Source organism: Aulostomus chinensis, chromosome 24 (assembly GCF_037954235.1).
Source record: "Aulostomus chinensis isolate RoL2024-O1b breed Wild chromosome 24, RoL_Achi_v1.0, whole genome shotgun sequence".
In the NCBI taxonomy this organism is placed as follows: Eukaryota; Metazoa; Chordata; class Actinopteri; order Syngnathiformes; family Aulostomidae; genus Aulostomus; species Aulostomus chinensis.
Genome location: NC_141343.1, coordinates 1,880,856 through 1,906,687, shown reverse-complemented (window position 1 = coordinate 1,906,687; position 25,832 = coordinate 1,880,856). Strand labels below are relative to the sequence as shown.

Sequence of the window (25,832 nt, the reverse complement as noted above, 5' to 3'; positions counted from 1 at the left end):
GATCTGTGCTAGAGAGAGAGCAGAGCTGAGAGCTGGCCCTTTAAGAACCCCTCCCCCACTGCTCTGTCTTTGATCTGTGCTAGAGACAGAGCAGAGCTGAGAGCTGGCCCTTTAAGAACCCCTCCCCCACTGCTCTGTCTTTGATCTGTGCTAGAGTGAGAGCAGAGCTGAGAGCTGGCCCTTTAAGAACCCCTCCCCCACTGCTCTGTCTCTGATCTGTGCTAGAGTGAGAGCAGAGCTGAGAGCTGGCCCTTTAAGAACCCCTCCCCCACTGCTCTGTCTTTGATCTGTGCTAGAGTGGGGAGAGAGGAGGAGCACCAGAATTGGAGTGTGGAAAAGCTGAATAAGTCGGCATACGTTGGTCAAGAAAGAGGGACACAGAACACCATGTTTTTGTAGGGGTTTTTGTCAGGAATGCAGTGGTGTGTTTTTTAAAAGCTGTGGGATGTATGGTGTAGACGTGAGCAGCGTTTGTTTGAGAGTATGTACCCTGAGAGGACACGGTCTCCCCATAGACTTCAATTGTGAGCGTAAAATGTGTCTCCCCGACTTTGAGGGCTTGTATAATGGACACCGAGTGAGTTATTGCAAAGTTTTTACAGATTTTTGAAGAGCAGAGTTGTGTGATTAATGTGTGTAAGTTTGGAAGCGATAGCATTAATGCCCTAGGAGCAGATAGATTTTGTTTGGGGAGTCCTCAAAAAGTCCTCATTTTGAAAGTTTTGTCCAAATTGTGGACATTCTGTTGTAGATAGGTGAGGGGTCAGAGTGTATGAATTTTCCGTCTTGATGAGACAAGTCCAACGATGTTGGTCCCATGTTTGTGGGACATTCGTGGGAGGAGTTATAGCGCTGAAAATTATCTTTAAATTATGTTTCAGTTGTGTGGCTCCATAGGTGGCGCTATCGACTTTGTAGTTGGTTTTTTTTTAGGTTAATGAATGCGTCACCAGACCGGAGAAGTGTGCCGAAATTCAGTGAATTTCATGCATGTTCAGGGGGTGAAATTAGAATATGCTCGTTAAGCGCACGCTCATTAACAGCAAGAACAGTCCAGTACCAGGTTTTGAATGGTGTGGATGTGAAAACTGGCTCCAGGCCGTCTGGGGTGTTGGGGGGGCTGGGACAGTGTTTAGTGGGTGTTTTTAGTGTTTTTAGTGCTGCTAATGTGCTAATGCTGCTAATGCCTTCGCCTGAAGTGCCTTCAGGCTCAGGCCCTAAAAACCCGAAAAGAGACATTATGGCTAGCAAGAAAGAAAAAAAACCTTTTGTGTAGACTGACGACGAGGTGGAGCTGCTGCTAAACATTGCGTTACAATGCAAAGTCATGAAAGATCAAGAAAACGTAGACTGGGAGTCATGTTATACGAAATATTCAGACATTTTGGTGGAGTTTCAGGAACAGTATCCTGACAAAGAAGAGAATGATAAACTTGGGAACAAATTTTCTCATTCAAATGACCCAGAGAAGAAGGTAATACTACCAACCAAGCTCAAGATGCAACATGCGAACAACCCTATTACATCATCATGTCTGCACAGCTCCACTGATATTTTCTTTTCCATTTTCAAAAATCTACGTCTATGTGGCCCAAAAGACTTTGTTCATGTGGACAAGAGGCTCAGACGGTCAGAAAAGTGGGGATTTAGAAAAAATATACATAAACCTCAAGCAAGGGCCTTGGTCTCCTTTCTTCAAAGAGTAAGAGCCGGGACGATTTCTTGACATGCTGCGTGTGTTGTGTAAGAGACAAACCCACAAGTGATCAAGATGCAGGGCTGAACCTATGATGAACCCATAGTACCTAACTTGTTTTTTTCTTTGTCCTACTCGTTTAAATGTGCAGCATCATCTTTGATGATGTATTGCCACCAATGTGATGAGATTTTTTTTGTCTGTGCTTGACTCTGATCCAACCAATCAAGTTCTACATGATGAGGTGCTGAGCCAACCAGTTCAAACAGATGTGGGGACAAGCTGTCGTTCAGCCTGGTGTGTCTTCAGCTGGTCATATCTCCTGAAGCAGAAGAGATGATGGTGTGCTTTGTTTTCTTGCTCTGGTCTTTGTGTAAGTAACCAAAACACACTTGTGAAATATTTTCACCACTGACTTTACAACACAAATCTGATGATATTTTGCATTTTATTTCAGGTGCAGCAAAGGCCGGTGGAATTTCTCAGCCTGATTCTTTCCAAACGGTGAAGCTCGGAGACTCAGCTACTATTGAATGTTATATAGAGAGTGCAATGAATAAAAGAGTGTGGTACAAACTGTCTGCACTGAAGAGACTAGAGCTGGTGTCAAAATCTGATTTTACCTATCATCATACTACACTTGAGGAGAAGTTTGAACACCGTTATTCTGTAAAACTTGACAGCAACAACTATCATCTGACAATATCAGAAACAACATGGGAAGATGTTGGCACATACTACTGTGGTGTGGTGAAGTGGGATGAGATTCAGTTTGGACGTGGAACCGTTTTGGTACTGGAAGGAATTTGTGGCATCTCAACATGATTTCAGTCGAATGAGAACATGAAGTTATTGATCACCGCTCATTAGCTTTCTTTCCCCAAGGTTCAAAGATGAGCAGTGACTCTGTCTTCCAGCAGCCAGAGTCTCAGTCGGTGCAGCCAGGTGACTCTGTGACTCTCAGCTGTTCTGTTCTCACTGAACACTGTGCAGCAGAACACACTGGTGTTGTATGGCTGAAAAACTCTGAGAATTCTGCTCCAAAAATGATTCACTGGTCTGGGAATACAGCTGCAACCTTTCAGAGGAATGAGACCGGCTCTGGAGAGCTTATCTGTGTGTACACCCTTCTCATGAGGAACCTCAGCTCCAGTGATACTGGAACCTACTACTGCGCTGTGGCTTCAAGTGGAGACACGTTGTTTGGAAGTGGAACCAGGATTAACATTTAAGGTAAGAGAATAAAAGTTGACTTCATCCAAAAAGTCAAAAAGTGTTATCTTAATTGCTCAGAGAAGATCCTGAGTTTGAGTAAAATCATCTTATTAAGGTAATTTTAACATAAAAGCACAATCAGAAGTCAAGTCAAGTCAATTTTATGTGTACGGCGCCAAATCACAACAAAAGTCATCTCATGACTCTTTCCAAGTAGAGCAGGTCCAGCACCACTCCTTCAATGAACCTACACCCAACAATTCTCCATCAGCAAGCACATCCTGCAACAGCAGCGATGAAAACCTTCCTTTTAACAGGCCGGAACACTGAGCAGATCCAGGATCAGTGGGGACGACCTTCTGCTTTGACCGGTTGGGGGGGGGGGGGGGAGCAGGAGAGCGGGGCAGAGACAAAGACAGATAATGGAGGACAACAGATAACCAGAAAGAGAGTGGGACAGAGATAAAGAGAGCAAGAAAGGGAAGAGACCGATGGACAGACGGGGACGTGAGCAGGTGGAGCTGTGGGGGGCAGCAAATTACAAAGCCAACCTGTTCGGGATGAGTTTTGATTTCTTGAGCAAAATTAAAATGCAGTCTGCTTAACTTCTTACCCAAACAGATGTCAACATCAGGATACATAGTCAAAAGCTGACTAATACATTGGAAGTTTTGAATTCAGAACTTTATCTTCTCAGTCTCCTATTTCAGGAGACACTGCTTTAACTCGACCTGATGAACTGAGTCCAACTGTTGTTACACTGATGATTTCAAACATCGTTCTTGGGATTGTGACCTTGATTCTTCTCTGGACATTTTGTAAAAGTCAGAGGAATGTTCCATCAGGTATTTAAAACTTTTATGTCTGTGTCACAATCAGATCCACAGTGTGTTCTATTCTGAAGTCACTGGAACAGATATGTTTTCTTTTAGAAGCTGAAGATGATGGATCTTCTCCAGAAAATCAGGTAGGAGTTGATCTTGGATGTCGCAGTGTCATATTTTCGCTGTATGTCAAATTCATGTTAGACTGACTGTCTCTCTCTCTCTGCAGTCAACAGCACAAATTAATCCTGATTATTGTACTTTGTCACAGAGTAGTGTTGCTGTTATCTATGCAGCTGTGAGGTCGACGCCCAGACACCTCTCTGTCAGGACAACTGCAGTGGAACACGGCAGAGATTCTGTGGTTTATTCTGACATCAAGTATTGTCAACAGAACTGAGAAGTTTACCTTGGGACTGGGGAAAAAAAGACTGTCAGAACGCATTGAACAATAGTCCCTAACTAGATACCAAAAACATCCATCCATTCATTTTCTACCGCTTATTCAGTGAAGGGTCGCGGGGGGCTGGAGCCTATCCCAGCTGCCTTCGGACGGGAGGCAGATTTCACTGGACGGGTCGCCAGTCCATCACAGGGTCAACACATACAGACAGACAGATTTCACTGCATGTTAAGTGTGATTTTCGTCAGTATGTGGCACTGAAAATGACCATGAAAGTCCAGGTTTCTGACAATTTGTGGCAATTTGCAGGCGACACGGACACTGCCAAAAATTGTCAGAAATTGACATCGGCCACTGCAAGGTGATGCTGACGCCACTCTTAGATCATTCATATGGATTTTTATTGAGTTATTTTTCATTGTCCATATGATGTATTCATGTACACATCTATCTATCTATCTATCCATCCATCCATCCATCCATCTATCATCTATCTGTCTGTCCGTCCGTCCGTCCGTCCGTCCGTCCATCCATCCATCCATCCATCCATCTATCTATCTGTCTGTCTATCTATCTATCCATCTATCTATCCGTCTATCTATCTGAATATCTATCTATCTATCTATCTGTCTATCTATCTATCTATCTATCTATCTATCTATCCATCTATCTATCTATCTATCTATCCGTCTATCTATCTATCTGTCTATCCATCTGTCTATCTATCCATCCATCTATCTATCTATCTATCTATCTATCTATCCATCTGTCTATCTATCATCTATCTATCTATCTATCTATCTATCTATCATCTATCTATCTATCTATCCATCTGTCTATCTATCATCTATCTATCTATCTATCTATCTATCATCTATCTATCTATCTATCTATCTATCTATCTATCTATCCATCTTTCTATCTATCATCTATCTATCTATCTATCTATCTATCATCTATCATCTATCTATCTATCTATCCATCTGTCTATCTATCATCTATCTATCTATCTATCTATCTATCATCTATCTATCTATCTATCTATCTATCTATCCATCTTTCTATCTATCATCTATCTATCTATCTATCTATCAATCTATCTATCTCGAGACCATTTATGCTGTTAAGCTAGTCAGGTGAGTCTTGAGCGTTCTTACCTCTGCTTCAGAAATAGCTTATGAGATGTGTTAAAGCCATTAATGTCTGTTATTGGACTTATAGTAGGTTAGAGGACTGTGAGTGAAACAACAGCAAATAAAGAGGTGACTTTTAAAAAAAAAAAAATTTAAGAAAATCTCTGGTACAAAGAAATCTTGCTCAGGATAGCCCAATTATAGGCTCTTAAATTTTAGCTTGAATTGAGTCGTGTTTTGCTGCTTTGTTTTGTGTTTAACTTTGGCTGAACAGCATCTCGCTTGGAACTCTTCTGCATGGACACGATCAACCTCTTTCAGCAAGTCTGCAAACTGACGAGAAAAAGTGCTGTGTGCTATCGGTGGGCTTACCAGAGAGTTTACTATGTTTGCTACAGATGTGAATGAGCAGTTTGCTGCAGTAAACTCCAGGTTGCTGACTATGGAGGACCAGTTGGCTGCTTTGGAGTGAAAAGTCTGTGTTTGAGAGAGTAATTCTATAAAATTGCGGTAAGAATATATTCGGTGACCAGCTAAATGAGGAAATGTTTGGTGGCTAGCTATGCTAAAAGCAAGACTATGTTCGGTGGCTAGTTCAGCTAAAAAAAATAGCCATAACGTGAGCTTTCAGTAAGCTAAAGTTAGCTTAGTGGTCTTACAAAAGAAAAGGTAGTGACCTCTTGCTTGGAGCACTGTCTGCAAGTCTATATTTACATGATACTGTGGCGGACACCAGGGGCTATGCCTCTCACCTAGCAGGGCTGTGAGCCGGGGGCATGGTTTACTTTCGTGGGCTCTGTGGTAAAGTTATTCCTGTTGCAGTTGTTTTTTTTGGTTGAGCATTAAAGAAGTTAAAACTCGCCTTCGTCTCCTGTTTTTTCCTCATCCTGCCACAATACTGAGAATGACGACATTGTGTGTAAGTAGCTTTTACTGTTTTCTTATTCCTTGTTTTATTTTACTGTGGCTTTCATGCCCCCCCCCCCCCCCCCCCCCCCCCCGCAAGCTGTCGTGGTTCATTTCCGACAATTTCTGGCATAGCAAACGTATGCGTATTGCGTATGCAGGCTGTAAATTGCCCTGTCAATTGCATGTGCCATTCCTGAAGACCTTGATGTGAGGATAAATGATTGTGCTTTTTCAATAATCTGCATTTTCATAAATCCAATTGTAGTCATTCAGAATAATCCAAAGAATTCCCTCTTTGGTGTGAGGTTGTTCTCGTGAAAGGGTTAGCACAGTCTGGATGATCAGACACCTCTGTTTAAAGGTTTTCTGCTATTTCAGTTGGCTTCCCGTGTGGTGGGGTTTAAGATCATTCATACAGGTCACAAAACCACAGCAGATGAAACTGAAACTTACAAAGACAGTTTTGTTCCTCCTGTCTTCTTCACCTTCTGTTCGTCATGGGGGTAGCTGACTCCTTCAGTTGAACTAACTCTCATTTGTCCACGCTCTTTCACAGTTGCACCAGTCTGGAAGATTCAGAGTTTGTTTTTGCTCAAATGAATGTGATTGATTATTGAGAATATGGCTGGAGAGTTTTTAAACCACTAATGTTTGCTGTCATGGACTGCAGTTTCCTGCAGTTCATTACTGCTGTGGTGGAAAAGGTTTGAGGCAGTGCAAACAGGTTTCTGCTGGTGGAAATTTGTTTGGTTGCAAACAGGAAGTTCAGCCTGTGGCCCCTAAACTACAGCAAAGAGAAGCTCACACGGAAGCAAAAACCAAAATGAGTCACTTTGAAAGGGAAAAAGTTTGAAATGAGTGGCGTATCTTAAATGCAGATCAAGGAAGTTAACGCACGTTTGCTGAGTCAGAGCAGTTAGTGTCCACACTCATTTTGACATTAGACCCAGAGGCTGTATTTCGAGTTTAGGGTTGTTCCTACCTAAAATGTTCCTGTATGTATGGAATGATTTTTGTACATGAGGATCTGTTTTGATCTTTGAATTTGATCTGTAACTTCTAACATTAATCTTTGATCTTGCTTATCAAATAGGAGATACCCATCTATTAAGCGGGGAATCTCTTTATGTTGTCCTGCATGTCTGTCAATTGACCATAGGTAGTGAGTACACAACCTATATATTTGGAACACTTACCAAAAACAACATTCCACTCTATTCCTCCACCAAAGTTTTGGAGACATGGATCAAATGAGGAGAGAGCCCACCCCTCTAAGTTTCACTGTGCAACTGTGCACTGCTCCCCACCAAGACATAAAAGTTGCACGCTCAAATATCCCTGTCCAGTTTTCACTGGGCTTTTTCGACTAATGCACATTGTGAATGGTGAAATTCATGACTTAAAGCAGGATGTGCCCCACTGTGGGCGTTTGTCTATGCAATGATTGACTGGTAACAAAGTGACTGTCAGTCAGGGATGAACGTGCCTGCTAGGTGCTGCCAGGCAAAACCTGCAGCGGTTATTTAGCTTGACAGCCAATCAATATCAAGTAGCTGCTGTTGTTGCATTTGTTTTTCATGGCTAAACAAGCAAGCTGTGGCACTTAATCTTCTCAAAATGAAATGAAGAAACGCATGTTGTGAAAGCTGGAGTGGCTGTTGGAGTACATAAAAACAGGCAAGCGAACACAACTGGTGAAACTTGGTGATATATTTTCAATTTCAAGTGAGAGGAGTTGTTTGCAAGACGTGCACTAAAGCTACATTACTAGGCGACTTTTCAGAGGGGAGTGAGTGGAAACTAGGGTTGCAAAATTCAGGGAAATTTCAAAGTTGGAAACTTTCCGTGGGATTTAATGGGAATATATGTGTCATGATCCTGTTAGTCTAGCTTCCCTGTCTGTCTTCGTGTTTCATGTTTTGTGTTTCACTTCCTGTTTTATTTTGGTAACTCACGTTTCTTTCTTGTCTTCACAGGTTTTACTTCCTTGTTCCGGCTTGTCACACCGCCTCCCTGATTGTTCCTTCCCAGCTGTGTCTCATTATAAAGCTCCCCAAACCCAACAAACTTGTTTTGGACACGTTGAGTGCCATTCCTGAAACGTATGTGAACATGAAAAAAAATATGCATTTGGAGTCCTGTCCATCTTTGGCTCAACATACTTATGTGAGCAAGTTTTCTAAAGCATGAACTTCATAAAGTCCAAACATCGCTCCCGCCTCACAAATGAGGGCCTCCAGTCCTGTGTGAAAATCCAAGTCACATCTTACAGCCCCGACATAGGGATGATCTGCAGCGAACTTCAGACACAGAAGTCATATGAAACAGGTGAGAACAATTGCATTTCATAGGCTGTTATTTTTCAGACAGGAAAAAAAAAAAATCTATTTTGAGCTGATGCTTTTTTTTTTTTGTATGTTCAGGTTCTTCAATTGATAACTGTCTGAGAAAGAAACATGAATGAGAGCACACCAAAAGGGACTTGCCACAAACATTCCTAATTAAGTTTTTAAAATTGCTAAGCTAGTGTTAACTGTTTTATTCATATTAAAGTGGGCTAGTTTTTATTTTTATTTCACAAAAATATAGGAAGGACTCAAATAGGCCTGCATAGTTCACTTTTATTTATTCCAGAGGAGGACCACACATGCACACTGCACTTCTGTTCTTTATTCTATTAAAACATTTGAAAGTTTATAAGTTGTGTTGTGTTTTGAGGCTCCAGACTGTTTTTCTTTGGTGAAAGAGGGGGCGAAATGGCTCTTTTGATAAAAAAAAAGGTTGCAGACCCCTGGTGTTGGAAGTCTCAAGACAACGCCAAAGTTGTTATACCTGGGAGGTGCTGTGCTGGTGGTGGAGGTTGTAGTTGTGGATGAGGCCTTGTTAAAGGCATGCAGCTCAGCTCTATCTTTTCCACCCTCCAGGAATCGTCACAAATGTGAACAGGAATTCTGTGTCCATCAACTGAAGCTGAATTGTGAGAACAGAATGTGGAAGTGCACAGAGAATCGAATGTTCAGGGTGGATAAAATGCAAATGAACTCAGTTTCATAATAAGAACCCTCACATACTCAGGACAATGACTGATGAACTGTTTCCTTTGTCTGACGGTGACACTGAACCATCAACTACATTACAAGTCAGTCAGCATCAAGTCAGTGGCAGAAGAAACTCAATCTGAAGCTGTGCTATAAATATTTAATGAAGTTTTCTGATCAAAAACACCCATCTTAACCTTAATTAGAGGCTTTTTAAAATAAATTGTGAATAATAATTCTCAAAGGGGCAGTGTGGCGCAAGAGTGGCTGTCGAGCAACCCATGGGTCCCTGGTTTGATCCTCACTTGCCCCTGTGACCACGCTGAAGTGTCCTTGAGCAAGACACTGAATGACTAATTGCTCTTGATGGCCCTGTGACGGGGGCTGCACGGTGGTGCAGTGGTCAGCACTGTCACCTCACAGCAAGAAGGTTTCCGGGTCCGAGTCCTGGCTCAGGCACGGGATCTTTCTGTGTGGAGTCTGTATGTTCTCCCCGTGCACGCATGGGTTCTCTCTGGTATTCCGGCTTCTTCCCACCATCCAAAGACATCAATTTGGGGACGAGGCTGATTGATACTCTAAATTGACTGTAGGTATGAATGGAAGAGCGAATGGTTGTTCATCTCTGTATGTTGGCCCTGCGATGGACTGGCGACTTGTCCAGGGTGTACCCCGCCTTTCGCCCTTTGACGCTGGGATAGGCTCCAGCCCCTCCGCACCCTTAATAGGAATAAGCAGAAGACAGTGGATGGATGGATGGATGACCCTGCGACAGACTGGTGACCAATACAAGGTGAACCCCGCCAGTCTACCAATAAGTTATTTGCAGTTTTATACAACTGTCTCACAAGCATGCATGACAATGGTGATACAAATGATCTTAAAATGAAAACTTTTGTAAAAAGGAGGAATGTTCCTTTGAAATAGGAGTGACCTCTGACTTCCTCATATGTTCATCATACAGTAAATGACCTGACTAGCTAGTTGTGTGAAAAGACACTGAATACTGATCCCAAAAACAAGAAGAAATGGGCGAGAAGCTTCAGTCAGAGCACTGAGAGCATTCCTCACACAGTCTGGTTTACAGGAACAACATTATCAATATAAATTTGCCATTGACTGATTATTGCCCAGTGTTCCACAAGGGTCTGTGCTTGGACCAATGATATTCATCCAATATTTGTTTCCTTTAGATTACATTAAAAGGATGTACTTGATTAAGTGTCATTGTTACACAGATGATATGCAGTTTTACTTAATCAATGCATCCACATGAAAACAATCAGCTGACTGAACTTGAGGCCTTTCAAAGACAATAAAAACATGGACAGCATTATTTTCCTATGACTAAATTGCAACAAAACTGAAGTTATTGTGGTGGGCCCAAAACACCTGGGAACCACCTTCTCTAATGAGATGGGTTTCCTGGATGGAATCATCTTAGCCTCCTGCACTATTGTGAGGAACCTGGGGGTACTCTTTGATCAGGGTCCATCCTTTAACACCCACATGATGCAAATCTCAAGAAACACCCTCTTTCATTTATGTAACATCACTACGATCACACACATCCTGTCTCAAAAAGATGAAGAGAAACCAGTCCATGCATTTGTTAATTTAAAACTGGATTACTGCAATTCTCTCCTATCAGGCTGCACCAGTCTGTCTCAAAAGACTCATAGTAGAGACCATATCTCTCCTGCGTAGGCTTCTCTGCATTGGCTCCCTGTCAATTTCAGAATAGAATTCAAAACTCTCCTTGTAACATACAAAGCCCTCAACAATCAGGCACCTTCAAATCTGACAGAGCTCATAGTTCCCTACAGTGACTTTCTCCATAGCAACAGCCTATTAGAGGATTTCCAGTCAGGGTTCAGGATTCATCCTAGCACAGAAACAACACTAGTCAAAGTTACCAATGACCTCCTACTAGCATCAGATGACGGACTCGTCTCTGTGCTGGTCTGATTAGATCTTAGTGCAGCTTTTGATACCATTGACCTCCATATCCTTCTACAGAGACTGGAACATGTCATTGTAGGAACTGCACTAAACTGGTTCAGGTCATATTTACTAGGTCGATCTCAGTTGGTACAAACTAATGGTAAACCCTCGGAAACCACTGCAGTCACTTATGGTGTTCCTCAAGGCTCTGTGCTATGACCAATCCAATTCACCCTTTATCTGCTTCCTCTAGGTCACATTATTAGGAAACACTCAATTAAATTTCACTGTTATGCTGACGACACACAGCTGTACTTATCAATGCATCCACATGAAATAAATCAGCTGACGAAACTGGAGGCCTGTCTAAAGGAGATAAAAACTTGGATGACCCTTAATTTCCTTTTATTAAACTCCGATAAAACTGAAGTCATTGTCCTGGGCCCAAAACATCTTAGAGACACCCTATCTAAAGGTACCCTGGAAGGTATAACCTTGGCCCCCAGCACGACCGTAAGGAACCTAGGAGTTCTCTTTGATCAGGATTTGTCCTTTCATGCCCACATTAGGGCAAATTTCTGGGACTGCTTTCTTTCATTTATGAAACATTGCTGGGATCAGACACATCCTGTCTCAAAAGGATGCAGAAAAACTAGTCCACGCCTTTGTCACTTCCAGGCTGGATGACTGCAATTCCGCTCCTGTGGAACCGTCTCCCAGTTTCGGTCTGGGATGCAGGCACCCTCTCGACCTTTAAGAGCAGACTTAAGACCTTCCTTTTTGATCAGGCTTATAGTTGGGCTGCTTAGGCTGGCCCTTAGATATGCTGCTATAGGCTTAGGCTGCTGGGGAAAATCCCATGGTGCACTGGGCTTCTCTCTAATCCTCTCTGACCTCCTATATTTGTCATACATAAATCATACTCATACATATTACTAACTCATCTCCTTCTCCGGAGCCTTCGGGCTCCCCTTATCCCAGATCCCGGGTGCTGCTGGAGGAGGCTGCAGACCTGAAGAGGCTCAAGCTGCCACCTGTAGCTCCACCTGCTCACGTCCCCGTCTGTCCATCAGTCTCATCCTTTTCTCTCTCTCTTTATCTCTGTTCCACTCTTTCCTTCTGTATATCTGTCTTCCTTCATTATCTGTCTTTGTCTCTGCCCTGCTCTCCTGCTCTCTTTGCCCCCAACCGGTCAAAGCAGAAGGCCGTCCCCATTTAGCCTGGATCTGCTCGACATTCCTGCCTGTTAAAAGGAAGGGTTTTGTCGCTGCTGTTGCAGGATGTGCTTGCTCATGGAGAATTTTTGGGTGTAATTTCATTGAAGGAGCGTGGTAGACCTGCTCTACTTGTAAAGTGTCATGAGATAACTTTTTTGTGATTTGGCGCTATACAAATAAAATTGACTTGACTTGACTACGACCCAGCTCGAACCCTTCGCTCCCAGGATGCAGGGTTTCTTGTGGTCCCTAGAGTCTTGCAAAGTAGAGAGGGAGCCAGAGCCTTCAGTCACCAGGCTCAACTCCGATGGAACTGTTCTTTGGTCCTGGTGCAAACACCCTCTCTAAGTCTTAGAGTAGAAGTAAGACTTTCCTTTTTGATAAAGCTTATAGTTAAGGATGCTTGGGTAAACCCTGAAATATGATGCTCTGCTGCCATGCTGAAATGCTCATATTGTGCTGAAATTTATTGCTTAAGTAACAAGTAGATGTCATTAATGTCAGCTGGTTTTCTATCATTTCAGCTGTTGTTTTTATTTGTTGATTGCCCCCATCCTTTTGTCTTTCTCACTGTCTGTCATTCTCCTTATGTCTGCTCATGTGAGGAGTTGTCTCACTTAGCTAGAGACATGAATCTTTGCCACTGAGTGTCTATTAAAATTATCTGACTTCACTCACCAGACCACTGCTTGTCTTTAACTCTGTGCAGAGGTAGTGTTTTTTTGACATCTTAGACATGATGCTTGCTACACAAGCAAACAAGATCTTGTGGCCTGGAGGCTACCGACCAGTCTTCCTGTGTTGTCTGTTTGCAACAATGGAAACTTGTTCTCTGCTGTTCACATCAACTTCACCACATCAGGAAGCAGCAAGAGCTGGCTAGAATTAGAAGTGCAAGGTGGGCTAACATGCTGCTAAAATCCTAACCCTAACCCTCAGACAGTCTGGTTTACACAAAACATTGTCAATATAAATTTGCCATTGAATGATTATTGCCCCCCCCCCCCCCCACTTTTAACTCATGACCTTCTACTGGCACATGATGACGGACTTGTCTCTGTGCTGGTCTTGTTAGATCTTCGTGCAGATTTACATACCACTGACCATCACGTCCCACTGCAAAGACTGGAACATGCAACTGGGACCATGCTGGTTTACTGAGTTGATCTCAATTTGTTCTTGTGAAAGATGATTCCTCTGAGGCCACTACAGTCAGTTACTGTGTTCCACAAGGGTCTGTACTTGGACCAATGATCTTCATCCAATATTTGCTTACATTAGATAACATAATAAGGAAATACTTGATTATTTGTAATTGTTATGCAGATGATATGCAGTTATACTCATCAATGCACTTCTGTCGAAACTTGAGGTCTTTCAAAAGAAAATAAAAAACATGGACAGCAATATGACTAAATTGCAACAAAACTGAAGGGATTGCGCTGGGCCCAAAAGACTTTGAAAACACCTTCTCTAATGAGATGGGTACCCTGGATGGAATCATCTTAGCCTCCTGCTCTATCGTAAGGAACCTGGAAGTTATCTTTAAACAGGGTCTGTCCTTTAACTCCCACTTGAAGCAGTGTCTCAAAGTAGAATGGAAGCCAGAGTCTTCAGTCCCTGGGCTTCTCTCCTGTGGAACTGTCTCCCAGTTTTGGTCCTGATGCAATCACTCTCTCTAAGACTAAGAGTCGATGTAAGACTTTCCTTTTTGATAAAGCTTATAGTTGAGGCTGCTAAGGTGAACCCTGAGATATGCTGCTCTACTGAAATTCTCATATCGTTCTGAAATTTATTGCTTAAGTAACGAGCAGATGTCATTATTGACAGCTGGCTTTTTAATTATTTCCGCTGTTGTTTTTGTTTTTTGATTGCCCCCTCTCCCTCTGTCTTTCTCACTGCTTGTCCTTCTCTTTCTGTCTAGCTATGTGAGACCACTCCTCACATGAGCAGAGACATAAATCTTTGCCCCTGAAGACTTAAAATGATCTGACCTCACTCACCAGACCACCGCTTGTTTCTAATTCTGTGCAGAGATTGTTAATTTACATTTTAGACATGATGCTTGCTGCACAAGCAAACAAGATCTTGTGGCCTGGAGGCTACCGACCAGTCTTCCTGTGTTATCTGTTTGCACCAATGGAAACTTGCTCTCTCCTTTTCACATCAACTTCACCACACCAGGAAGCAGCAGGTGCATGGTGGGCTAACATGCTGCTAGATTAAGGTATTTATATCTTAGAAGTAGAACTTTGGAACACTTTCAAGTGTTTTCCTGTCTAATCTGCTGGTCGGTGCAATATAAATTAAAAAATTATGAACAAAACTTAAAGAAAAGCACATTAGCAGTATTCTTTATAACGATGTTGCCATTAAAATGTAATTACATCTCCACTCACAATTCATATTAAGAAAATAAGCTCAGAAATCATTACAGTCTATAAACATTTTCAATCAACCTGGTCTCATGTAACCTTGTGCATTGTATTATTTTCACATGCTAGATCATGTTTAGACCTGTTAGAAATGATTATTTTCATATGTCATGCTTTGATACGTTTCGCTGCTTGGGCTGTACAGACAAAGAAGGTTCAAGGATTCAGTGATAAAATATGAAGTGTCTATGCTATTTGTCTCAAGCAGGAGTTTTCTACTAGTCTGCAGAGCGTGCAGAGCAGGAGTCACTTGTAACTATTGTGCACTCTTGAGGGTTGAAAGCAGTTGCTAAACAGCTCTGTGACTTTCTCCACGGCAACAGCTTATTAGAAGATTTCCAGTCAGGTTTCAGGATTCATCCTAGCACAGAAACAACACTAGTCAAAGTTACCAATGACCTCCTACTAGCATCAGATAAGAGACTGGTCTCTGTGCTGGTCTGATTAGATCTTAGTGCAGCTTTTGATACCATTGACCTCCATATCCTTCTACAGAGACTGGAACATGTCATTGGCATTAAAGGACTGCACTAAACTGGTTCAGGTCATATTTACTCGGTCGATCTCAGTTGGTACAAACTAATGATAAACCCTCGGAAACCACTGCAGTCACTTAGGGTGTTCCACAAGGCTCTGTGCTTGGACCAATCCTCTTCACCCTTTATCTGCTTCCTCTAGGTCACATTATTAGGAAACACTCAATTAATTTTCACTGTTATGCTGACGACACACAGCTGTAATCATCAATGATCCACATGAAATAAATCAGCTGACGAAACTGGAGGCCTGTCTAAAGGAGACAAAAACTTGGATGACCCATAATTTCCTTTTAATAAACTCTGACAAAAGTGAGGTTATTATGCTGGGCCCATACATCGCTAAGATCAGACACATCCTGTCTCAAAAAGATGCAGAAAAACTAGTCCATGCTTTTGTCACTTCCAGGCTGGATTACTGCAACTCCCTCCTATCAGGCCGCACCAGTAGGTCCCTAAAGACTCTCCAGTGGGTCCAAAATGCTTCTGCCTGCGTGTTGACAAGAACTGGTAGAAGAGACCATGTCTCTCCTGTACTGGCTTCTCTCTGTTGGCTCCCTGTCAAATTCAGAATAGAATTCAAAATGGTAAATGGTAAATGGACTCAATTTATATAGCGCTTTTCTACCTTAACAGTACTCAAAGCGCTTTACAGTGTCATCTCATTTACCCATTCACACACACACTCACACACTGATGGTGGAGGCTACCATGCAAGGCACCAACCTACTCATCAGGAGCAATTATGGGTTCAGTATCTTGCTCAAGGACACTTCGACATGGTCACCGGGATCGGGGATCGAACCAGCAACCCTTCGGTTGCTAGACGGCCACTCTACCCCTGAGCCATGCCGCCCAAAATTCTCCTTCTAACGCACAAAGTCCTCAACAATCAGGCACCTTCATATTTGACAGAGCTCATAGTCCCTTATTATCCAGCTAGAACCCTTCACTCCCAGGATGTAGGGTTACTGGTGGTTCCTCGAGTTTCTAAAAGTAGAATGGGAGTCAGAGCCTTCAGCTATCAGGCTCCGCTCCTGTGGAACCGTCTCCCAGTTTCGGTCTGGGATGCAGGCACCCTCTCGACCTTTAAGAGCAGACTTAAGACCTTCCTTTTTGATCAGGCTTATAGTTGGGCTGCTTAGGCTGGCCCTTAGATATGCTGCTATAGGCTTAGGCTGCTGGGGGATCTCCCATGGTGCACTGGGCTTCTCTCTACTCCTCTCTGTCCTCCTATATTTGCCATACATAAATCATACTAATACGTATTACTAAATCGTCTTCTTCTCCGGAGCCTTTGGGCTCCCCTCATCCCAGATCCCGGGTGCTGCTGGAGGAGGCTGCAGACCTGAAGAGGCTCAAGCTGCCACCCATAGCTCCACCTGCTCACGCCCCCGTCTGTCCATCAGTCTTTTCCCTTTCTCTCTCTTGTTATCTCTGTCCTTGTCTTCCTCCATTATCTGTCTTTGTGTCTGCCTCGCTCTCCTGCTCTCTTTCCCCCCAACCGGTCAAAGCAGAAGGCCGTCCCCATTGAGCCTGGGTCTGCCTGTCATTCCTGCCTGTTAAAAGAAAGGTTTTCGTCGCCGCAAGTGGTCACTCACTGCATCAGGGGTAGTGGAGCTTAAAAATGCTTCAGAGGGCAGAGAAGGGTGTTTAGTTGCTTGCCTGGCTGTAAAACTCAAGAACCAACAAGCTTATTTCCCAAAATGCAGCATTTCTGTTTCACCCTCTTTTTGTCTAATTGCTGTATGAATAATAATTAACCTCTGTTATCAGATATGAATGTAATTGTCAACAACACAAATGCACGCAAATCCAAAAAAAGTCATGCGGATGTTTGTGGACTGAGGTTTTTTTACAGCACGTCCCAGATAAAGCCACTTTAGTATGATCTTGTTTTAAGATAATAAGACCTTTCAGTTTTTATTGGAACATTCAATGCTGTTAAAGGAGAAATGATGCACTCATTTATTTGGTATATGAGTCGACGTTTTTCTTATAGTTTACAGCCCTGCTTGTGATTACAACACAAATAATAAGTTTTCACAAGTAACACAATTTTGGAGCCATTGTAATATCCTGATATTTCTTGTTAAAATGCTTATTTTTATTTCCTATAACAATCATCCTGGTATATTGCAGTTAATTATCCTGGTTTATCTTGAAATATGAAATGTTAAATCACTGCCAATTTTAAGTTATTTTTTTATTTTGGTACCCTGTTTTAGGTAGCCTATCAGCATCAAGGGTTAAAGTATCTGGGTGCTTAGGGTTGGCCTAAATAATTTAGCTCTAAAGCACACTGACGGGGAGCGAGTGACATGTTTAGTCCTTTTTACAAAGTTCAAAATATGCTGATAATTTAGTTTCATTTTTACAAGCTAGAATTTTTCCATGAATGTGAACCCTATTTCAAAGAGGACAACAAAAAAAGTAGTACAAGGACATTTATGTTTAAAAAGTAGGACATTCATGCTTGTGAATGAGCTGCCACACATGACATGCTGCTGCAGTGGAGGGGCTCAGGGTTCACTCCAACAGAGAAACCTGGTTTCTGTGGCTAGAACACTCTTCAGGATGTGTTTGCATCACTGGTCATCTCGCTGTGGAACAGATGATTTGAACTGTTGCCAGCATCATTTGGACATGCCCAACAAACAGTGAGGACATTTACTATTTCTATGAGCTCCATCTGTGTGCCACCATAGGTCATACCCTAACTGAGTAAAAAGAAAACCCTGGGTATCTTTTGTAGTTTTACTGCTTGTGGTATATTTAATGAATGATTTATATTATCCATCCATTTTCTATAAGGCTTATCATTAAGGGGGGGGGGGCTTGAGCCTATCCCAGCTTATATTCACGACTTATTTTAAAAAGCCTCAAATTAAGCCTCAAATTGAGCGTTTTTGATCAGAACACTAAATTAAGTATTTATGGCACAGCTTCAGATTGAGCTTCTGCTGCCCTTGACTTCATGCTGACTTACTTGTCATGTAGTTGATGGTTCAGTGTCACCATTGGACAAATGAAGCTGTTCATTTGTCATTGTCTTGAGTATGTAAACCACTGCATGTGTAGCTTCAGCACACATTGGAGTTTTTGGGGAACATTTCAGTCAACAAGATTTACTGAAGCAACATTCATGACAGTAATCTTGCTGGAACTGACTTCATGTCACTAATGTAAGTTCACGTTGATTCAGCAGTCAGTTCCTTCTGGCTGGGGTGTCTCATTTCTGTTTGGATACTGTTAATTCATTTGGAAGTCTGTTCTTTGATGGAAACACAAGTGACGTCTTTTCCACTGACCATAGCACTGTTGTGCAGCATTTGTACATGTGAAAAATAGGGTGGATTCTCAAGGACCTAGGTAACAAGTCTAACAGCAGAAGGATTTATGATGCATTCAATTGTGAATGGGCCAATGGAACAGGGAGAGAGCCTCCCGGATTCGGTTTTTAGAAGAATATTCTCTGAACTAAGCCACACCTCCTGACCTGGTTGAAATGTTGGAGCCAGGATCCCGTGGCAGTCCACAATGCACTTATTTTGGTCAGAGGTGCATGGCAGGGCAGGTATCATTGGCAGGGCAGGTATCATTCCAGACCTTAAGACAGCGACGGAGGTGACTCTGAACTGAGGGCACCACAAGATCACTTTCCTGGGAGGGACAGAGGTGGAAGTTAACCCATAGAAGCGTCAAAAGGAGACAAACCTGTGGCAGAGCTGGTCAAGAAGTTGTGTGCATATTCAATCCAACAGAGGTGAGTACACCAAGATGGGGGGTTGGTGGAGGTCACACAGTGCAGAGCGTACTCTAGATCTTGGTAGATAGAGCTTGACAGAAAGCCCTCCAGACCTGGGGCCTCTTGTATCAACACAGTTTATGCAAGAAAAACTTGCGTACACGAGGGTCAGCACTCAAGTTCAGATGTATCAAAGCGAAAAGTTTGTTGATTCTTGCACTGTTTCACGCCAACCCCAGATGTGCCAAACAAGTTGGCGGCAGGCCGATTCTTGCATTAACCGCACTTTGGTTCGTTGGCGACACCCTGCGGCAGTGTTTGGTAACTGATATTATTTGACAACCGCACATACATCGGGCATAAAAAAGCCATCAACACAAACCCAAACACCTGTTGGCATTACTTAAGCGGCTGTAAAAGAGCCTTCACGATTGTGCTGAATGTGCAACTTTCAACAATTGCAGCACTTGCGCTGTTGGAGGACGTGGTAAATGGTGCAACCAGACAGGAGGAACATTTCAGGGAGTGGGAGGATTTGCTGCACAATTCAGATGAGTGGCTGATTAGCCGGTTCAGGCTATTGCGGGCCATCCTCCTCCAAATTTGTGAGGAGCTGCGACTGTCTGCTCCAGCGCAGAACCGCCAGGAGCCAAGGTGTGTCAGTGCCGGCACTGGTGCTGAGCACACTCAGCTTCTTGGCCACTGGCTCCTTCCAGCGGGAGATAGTAGACCATTCTGGGGTGAGCCAGTCTACCCTCAGTCAGGCCATGCCCTTGGTGGTGGACCTTATCATCCGCCTCTCCCACAGGTACATTAAATACCCTTACAGTGCAGTTGAACAGGCCAATATTAAAGTACAATTTGCTGTAATAGCCAGAATCTCTAATGTAATTGGAGCCATTGACTGCACCCATGTCACCATAAAAGCGCTGTCCCATGAGGAATACGCTTACGTAAATCGTAAGGGTTTCCACTCCATCAATGTGCAGATCATCTGCCATGCACAGATGAATCTGCCCAGCATTGTTGCGAGGTGGCCTGGTTCAACACACAATTCGCACATTCTGTCTAACAGCACTGTTGGGGAGATGCTGCAGGCAGGTGCGCTGACAGATGGGTGGGTGAGTAAATGCCTAATTATATTATATTAAGTTATTCGAGAAACTTAACTTGCACCAGTCACTCAAATCAAAAGTGTGCAACACTGTGCTTTTAGTGCAGGTGACAGTGGCTACCCCCTGAGGACCTTGCTGATGTTATGGATATTTATACCACCTGAACCATGAACCATGTCCATGTCAGAACCATGTCTCATGCCTCTCAATGAGTAACTTACCTGTGTGCCTGTCACTATTAATGAAATCTCTTGGCAAGGTTCCCGGGGGAGGGTTGTTGGATCTTTAATTTCCTTGTCTTTCTTTGGTCAAATGATGTGTTTTAACTATTTTGTTTTTTTCCCCCTTGCACTTGCTATAGAGGATTGAATATCCTACTTTTAACATAAATGTCCATATTAACAGTTTTCCAGTTTTACTCACTAAGAGGCTCAGTGAAAAAAGTCTGTGTTACCACACGCTCGGGCTTACATGCTTTTACAGTAAGATCTTTATAGACTGTAATGATTCTGAACTTACCTCCATAATATGCATTATGAGTAGATATATTAATTGACAAACCCTTCAATGGCAACTTTGTTAATAAGAAGAATGCAAATATGCTTTTCCTTGATGTTTTATTCATTTTATTCATTATTTTCTAATTTATATAGCAATGACAAGCAGACGAGACAGAAAAACACTAAAAGTGTTCCAAAGTTCTACTTCTCAGCTACAAATATTTTACACTACCAGCATGTAAGCCTACCTTGCACTTCTAAAGCTAGCAAGTGCTTTCTGTGTACTGGTGTGGTAAAGGTGATGTGAACAGCAGAGAAAAAAGATTCCGTTGGTGCAAACAGATAACACAGGAAGACTGGTCGGTAGCCTCCAGGCCACAAGATCTTGTTTGCTTGTGCAGCAAGCATCATGTCTAAAATGTAAAAAATAACAATCTCTGCACAGTGAGTGAGGTCAGATCATTTTAAGTCTTCAGGGGCAAAGATTTATGTCTCTGCTCATGTGAGGAGTGGTCTCACATAGCTAGACAGAAGGAGATGGACGAGCAGTGAGAAAGACAGAAGGACAGGGGGCATTCAAAAAACATAAACAGCAGAAATAATAAGAAGCCAGCTGTCAATAATGATATCTACAGGTTACTTAAGCAATACATTTCAGCGCGATATAAGAATTTCAGCAGAGCAGCATATCTCAGGGTTCACCTTAGCAGCCTTAACTATAAGCTCTATCAAAAAGTAAGGCTTTAAGTCTGTTTTTAGTCTGGTTGCATCAGGACCAAAACTGGGAGCCAGTTCCACAGGACTGAAGACTCTGGCTTCCAGTCTACTTTGAGACACTGCTTCATGTAGGAGTTAAAGGACAGACCCTGTTTAAAGATAACTCCCAGGTTCGACTCCATCCAGGGTACCCATCTCATTAGAGAAGGTGTTTCCAAGGTGTTTAGGGCCCAGCACAATTCAGTCATACTAAAAAATTGCTGTCCATGTTTTTTTTATTTTCTTTTGAAAGACCTCAAGTGTAAACAGAGAAGTGCATTGATAAGTACAAATGCATATCATCTGCATAACAATGACAATTAATCAAATATTTCCTTATAATGTAATCTAATGTAGCAAATATTGGATGAAGATCATTGGTCCAAGCACAGACCCTTGTGGAACAGCGTAACTGACTGTTGTGGCCTCAGAGGAATCATCTTTGACAAGTACAAACTGAGACTGACTCAGTAAATATCACCTAACGTCATACACCAGAGACAAGTCCCTCGTCCGGTGCCAGTAGAAGATCATGAGTTAAAAGTGGGAGGGCAATAATAAGTCAATGTTAAATTTATTTTGATAATGTTGTTAGTGTAAACCAGACTGTGTGAGGAATGCTCTCAGTGCTCTGACTGAATCTTCTCACTCATTTCTTGTTTTTGGTATCAGTATTCAGTATCTTTTCACACAATTAGCTAGCAAGGTCATCTACTACATTGCAAACATCTAGGGAGGTCAGAGATCACTCCTATTTGAAAGGAACACGCTGGGGAGTGAAGAAACAGCGAGACTACCTGGCACCCGATGAATGCCCGTACGACCTCCGCAGCCATAGTGAAGGACAGTGGGACAGCTTCCGGCCACATGGTGGTCCTGTCCACCATGGTGAGAAGGTAAATATATCTGTGGGAGGGTGGCAGGGGGCCCACCAGGTCCACATTCACGTGGTCGAAATGCCTCTCTCTATTACTACAAATGGTGCCAAAGGGGCCTTGGTATGGCGCTGCACCTTGGCACACTGGTACGGCACACACAACCAAGCCCAGGACGTAATGTCCTTCTGGGGGCCAGGCAAAAGAAACTTGACGCTGACCAGTTTAGTTGAGGCCTTCACACCTGGGTGGGAAATGCTGTAGAGGGTGTTGACAGCCCGGGGCAGCCAGACAGCAGGCTCCAGGGCACGTTTGACCGGTGGAGACGTTGCAGAGAGGGTGGCATTGGCTGTGTTGAACACCACGTCCTCAAGCCACAGTGCAGTAGGGGCCTACCGGATGGCTTGAATGTCAGAATCTGCAGCCTGGTCTGCTGCTATAGCGGCATAGTTTCGGCCCAAGCTGACAGACCCCATGATCGACCACGAGAGGCAAAGTTTTCCTTGCCCAACATGTGCTGGATGTCCTTGGTAAACTGGGAGATCGCTAAGGGCTGATGCTGCTGATGGCCAGACCACAGCTCTGAGGTCTTGACCATGGAAAATGTCAGCGGTTTGTGGTCCATGAAAGCTGTGAACCACCGGCCTTCCAGTAGGAGCCTGAAGTGTCTGGTGGCAATGAAAAGACCCAATCGGTCCCTGTCAAAGGTGCTGTATTTGCGCTCGCTTTCACGGAGCTGTTTGCTGAAGAAGGCCAGAGGCCCCACAGCATAGTCAGAGGCGTCTGTCGTGAGGGCGACGGTGGCAGTGGCAGAGGGGTGCGCCAGCAGAGTAGCATTGACTAGCGCAGTCTTGGCAGCATCAAAATCCTTGTCAATCCCTGAAGACCAGTCCAACTCATCCTTCGGCTTTTTACCCCGCAGGGCCTCGTACGATGGACACGAGAGGTGAGCAGCATGGGGCAGGAATTGATTGTAAAAGTTCACCATGCCCAGAAACTCCTGCAGACTGTACAGTGCGGGGGTGGGTGAAATCCACTCTGGCTGGAAGGGGGACAGCACCCTGTGGAGCGACGTGGTGTCCAAGGAAGGTGATGGATGACTGCCCTAACTGGCACTTAGCTGGGTTGATGATAAGGCCGTGTGCTCTTCAGTGGACGTGCTGGCCAAAAGAATGTCGTCTAAATAAACAAACCAAAACGGCATGTCTCTAAGCACAGAGTCCATTTGGCGCTGAAACGTCTGCGCCACCCATTTGAGGCCAAATGGCATATGTAAGAATTCAAAAAGTCCAAAGGGCGTGATGACAGCTGTCTTCGGTACATCCTGTGGGTGGACTGGCACCTGGTGGTAGCCTTGCACCAGGTCCACCTTGGAGTAGATGACGGCACCCACCAGGTCAGCAGAGAAGTCCTGCATGTGCAGGACGGGGTAATGGTCGGGGGTAGTGGCATTGCTCAGGTGACGGAAATCGCAATACAGGTGCCACCACTGTCGGCCTTCGTAACCATGTGCAGGGGGGAAGCCCACAGGCCGTTGGAGCGCTGCACAATGCCGAGGCGTTCCATGGTCATTTGCAAGTTTGGCTGAGACCGTGGCGTAGACTGGGGAGCCCACAGTGATCATATGGTGCTCCACGCCGTGCTTAGCCACTGCAGAAGAGAAGGTGGGTGTAGTGAGAACCAGGAACTTGGCAAGTAGGCGTTGATATGGATATGGGTAGCATGTTTGACAGGCAGAGCGCTTGCAAACTAACCCTCCGCTCCTATAGGCACAGTACCTCTTTGTTGAGTGTCACAGTCTGTCAATGTGGGTCACCACAATGACGAAACTTTTCATTTTAAGATCATTTGGATCACCATTCACATGCATTCTAGTGAGACAACTGCAAAAAACTGTAAATAACTGATTGATAGGCTACAGATTTTGATTGATTTTGTAATAAAATGAAGTACATTTCCAGTTCACCCATCCATCCTCTATTTTCTATTCCACTTATCCGTCAAGGGTCGTGGAGCCTATTTCAACTGACATTGGGAGAGAGGCTGGTTTCACCCTGGACGTGTTTCCAGTCCATCACAGGGCCATCTTGAGCATTTAGAGGCTCAGTATCTGGCTCAAGGATACTTGACATCGTCAACGGGGGACAAGAGGATTGAGCCATCGGCCCTTCGGTTGTTAGATGGCCACTATAAATCAAAGCCACACCGCCCTGCAATTTCTATTTCATATGAGACAAAATTACCCAACAACAACATACTCTCTCTCTCTCTCTCTCTCTCTCTCTCTCTCTCTCTCTCTCTCTCTGTCACACACACACGTACTTGCCCAACATCTTCCAGACAAATTTTTCTGTGTCCCACACACAGACAAACCCCAGATATAAAGTGATGTACATTTAATTTTGAAAACGCAACACATGAAATAAAATCATTTGAACCATACACGGGAAGTCCCTGGTAATATGGAATGGTTAGTAAGCACAGCTAGTTAGCTTAGCTGCAGTGGGGCAGTAGAGAAAACCATATCAGAGTGTATGTTTGTAGACCACACATTAAACTGTGGGAGGAACTGGTCATGTGTTCTGTGTAAGTCTTTTCTGATTGGCCGATCAGACACAGGCATGCTTCTGAAAAGAAGAGAATGAATTCAGATTCTCTCCAAAGAAGACGGAGGTTCCATCAAAATGACACCTTCCATGTTTGCTGTGTGTCTGACATGTCTGCTGTTGGGAAGAACAGGTGAGCTGCATGTGTTTTGATTGTGTTGTATCCTTTTGTTTTTGCAGCTTCATGTGTTTTGTGGTACATTTTGTCTGCTATGCTGTCAAGTTAACTATGTGTTGTCTTGGTCTGTGTTTTCTCTTCAGCTCAGATTGAGGCTCAGGATCCATCAGCGACTTTACAGCTGTTATCTGTTAACGTGGGTGAAGAGTTTACCTTGGAGTGTTTCTATGAGCATAAAACAGTCGGATTAATGTTTTACTGGTATAAACAAACTCTGGGAGAGAAACCAAAGATTGTGTCACAATTATATAAATATGGCGGTAACGGCTCTTTTCAAGGTGAATTCAAGGACGATCAACGCTTTGAACTGGAAGGTAAATCTGGTAAAAATAACTTGAAGATCTCAGATGCACAATATTCAGACTCAGCTACTTACTACTGTGTGAGTGGCTATTTAGATGTGTTGGAATTCGAAATAAGAAATCGAAACGAAACTTTCGAAACTTTTTTTCGAAACTTTGATTTCGAAGAAATCGAAACGAACTACCGAACTCTGTGCGTTCTGCTGAGTCCCTTTCTACTTTTAAGAGACAATTGAAGACTCAATTGTTCAGAGAGCACCGAGGCACTGAACCTGACTCTTCTCCTCTTTGTCCTGTGGGGTAGAATAAGTCAGAGGGTCCAAGACCCAGCACTTAGTGACTATGTAGCACTAACTGGGTTGTGTGATGTTGTATGTTTGTCAAAAAAAAAAAAAAAAAAGA

The 25,832-nt window shown here is 43.4% G+C and overlaps 1 protein-coding gene and 1 long non-coding RNA gene across 2 annotated transcripts; both read left to right on the top strand.

Annotated features, from left to right (window-relative positions):
- The first annotated feature begins 306 nt into the window (after positions 1-306).
- LOC147238339 (signal-regulatory protein beta-2-like) lies at positions 307-3,230 on the top strand. The gene is made up of 4 exons (XM_086196790.1): positions 307-395; positions 1,927-2,069; positions 2,154-2,504; positions 2,582-3,230. Exons 2-4 carry the CDS (start codon positions 2,033-2,035, stop codon positions 2,926-2,928), a joined length of 735 nt encoding a protein of 244 aa, XP_086052916.1. The 5' UTR covers positions 307-395; positions 1,927-2,032; the 3' UTR covers positions 2,929-3,230.
- A 2,946-nt stretch (positions 3,231-6,176) lies between these two features.
- LOC147238338 (uncharacterized) lies at positions 6,177-8,781 on the top strand. Its single transcript, XR_015111723.1, has 3 exons — positions 6,177-6,190; positions 8,157-8,508; positions 8,604-8,781. It is a non-coding gene; the product is annotated as an uncharacterized LOC147238338 (long non-coding RNA).
- Positions 8,782-25,832: the final 17,051 nt, after the last annotated feature.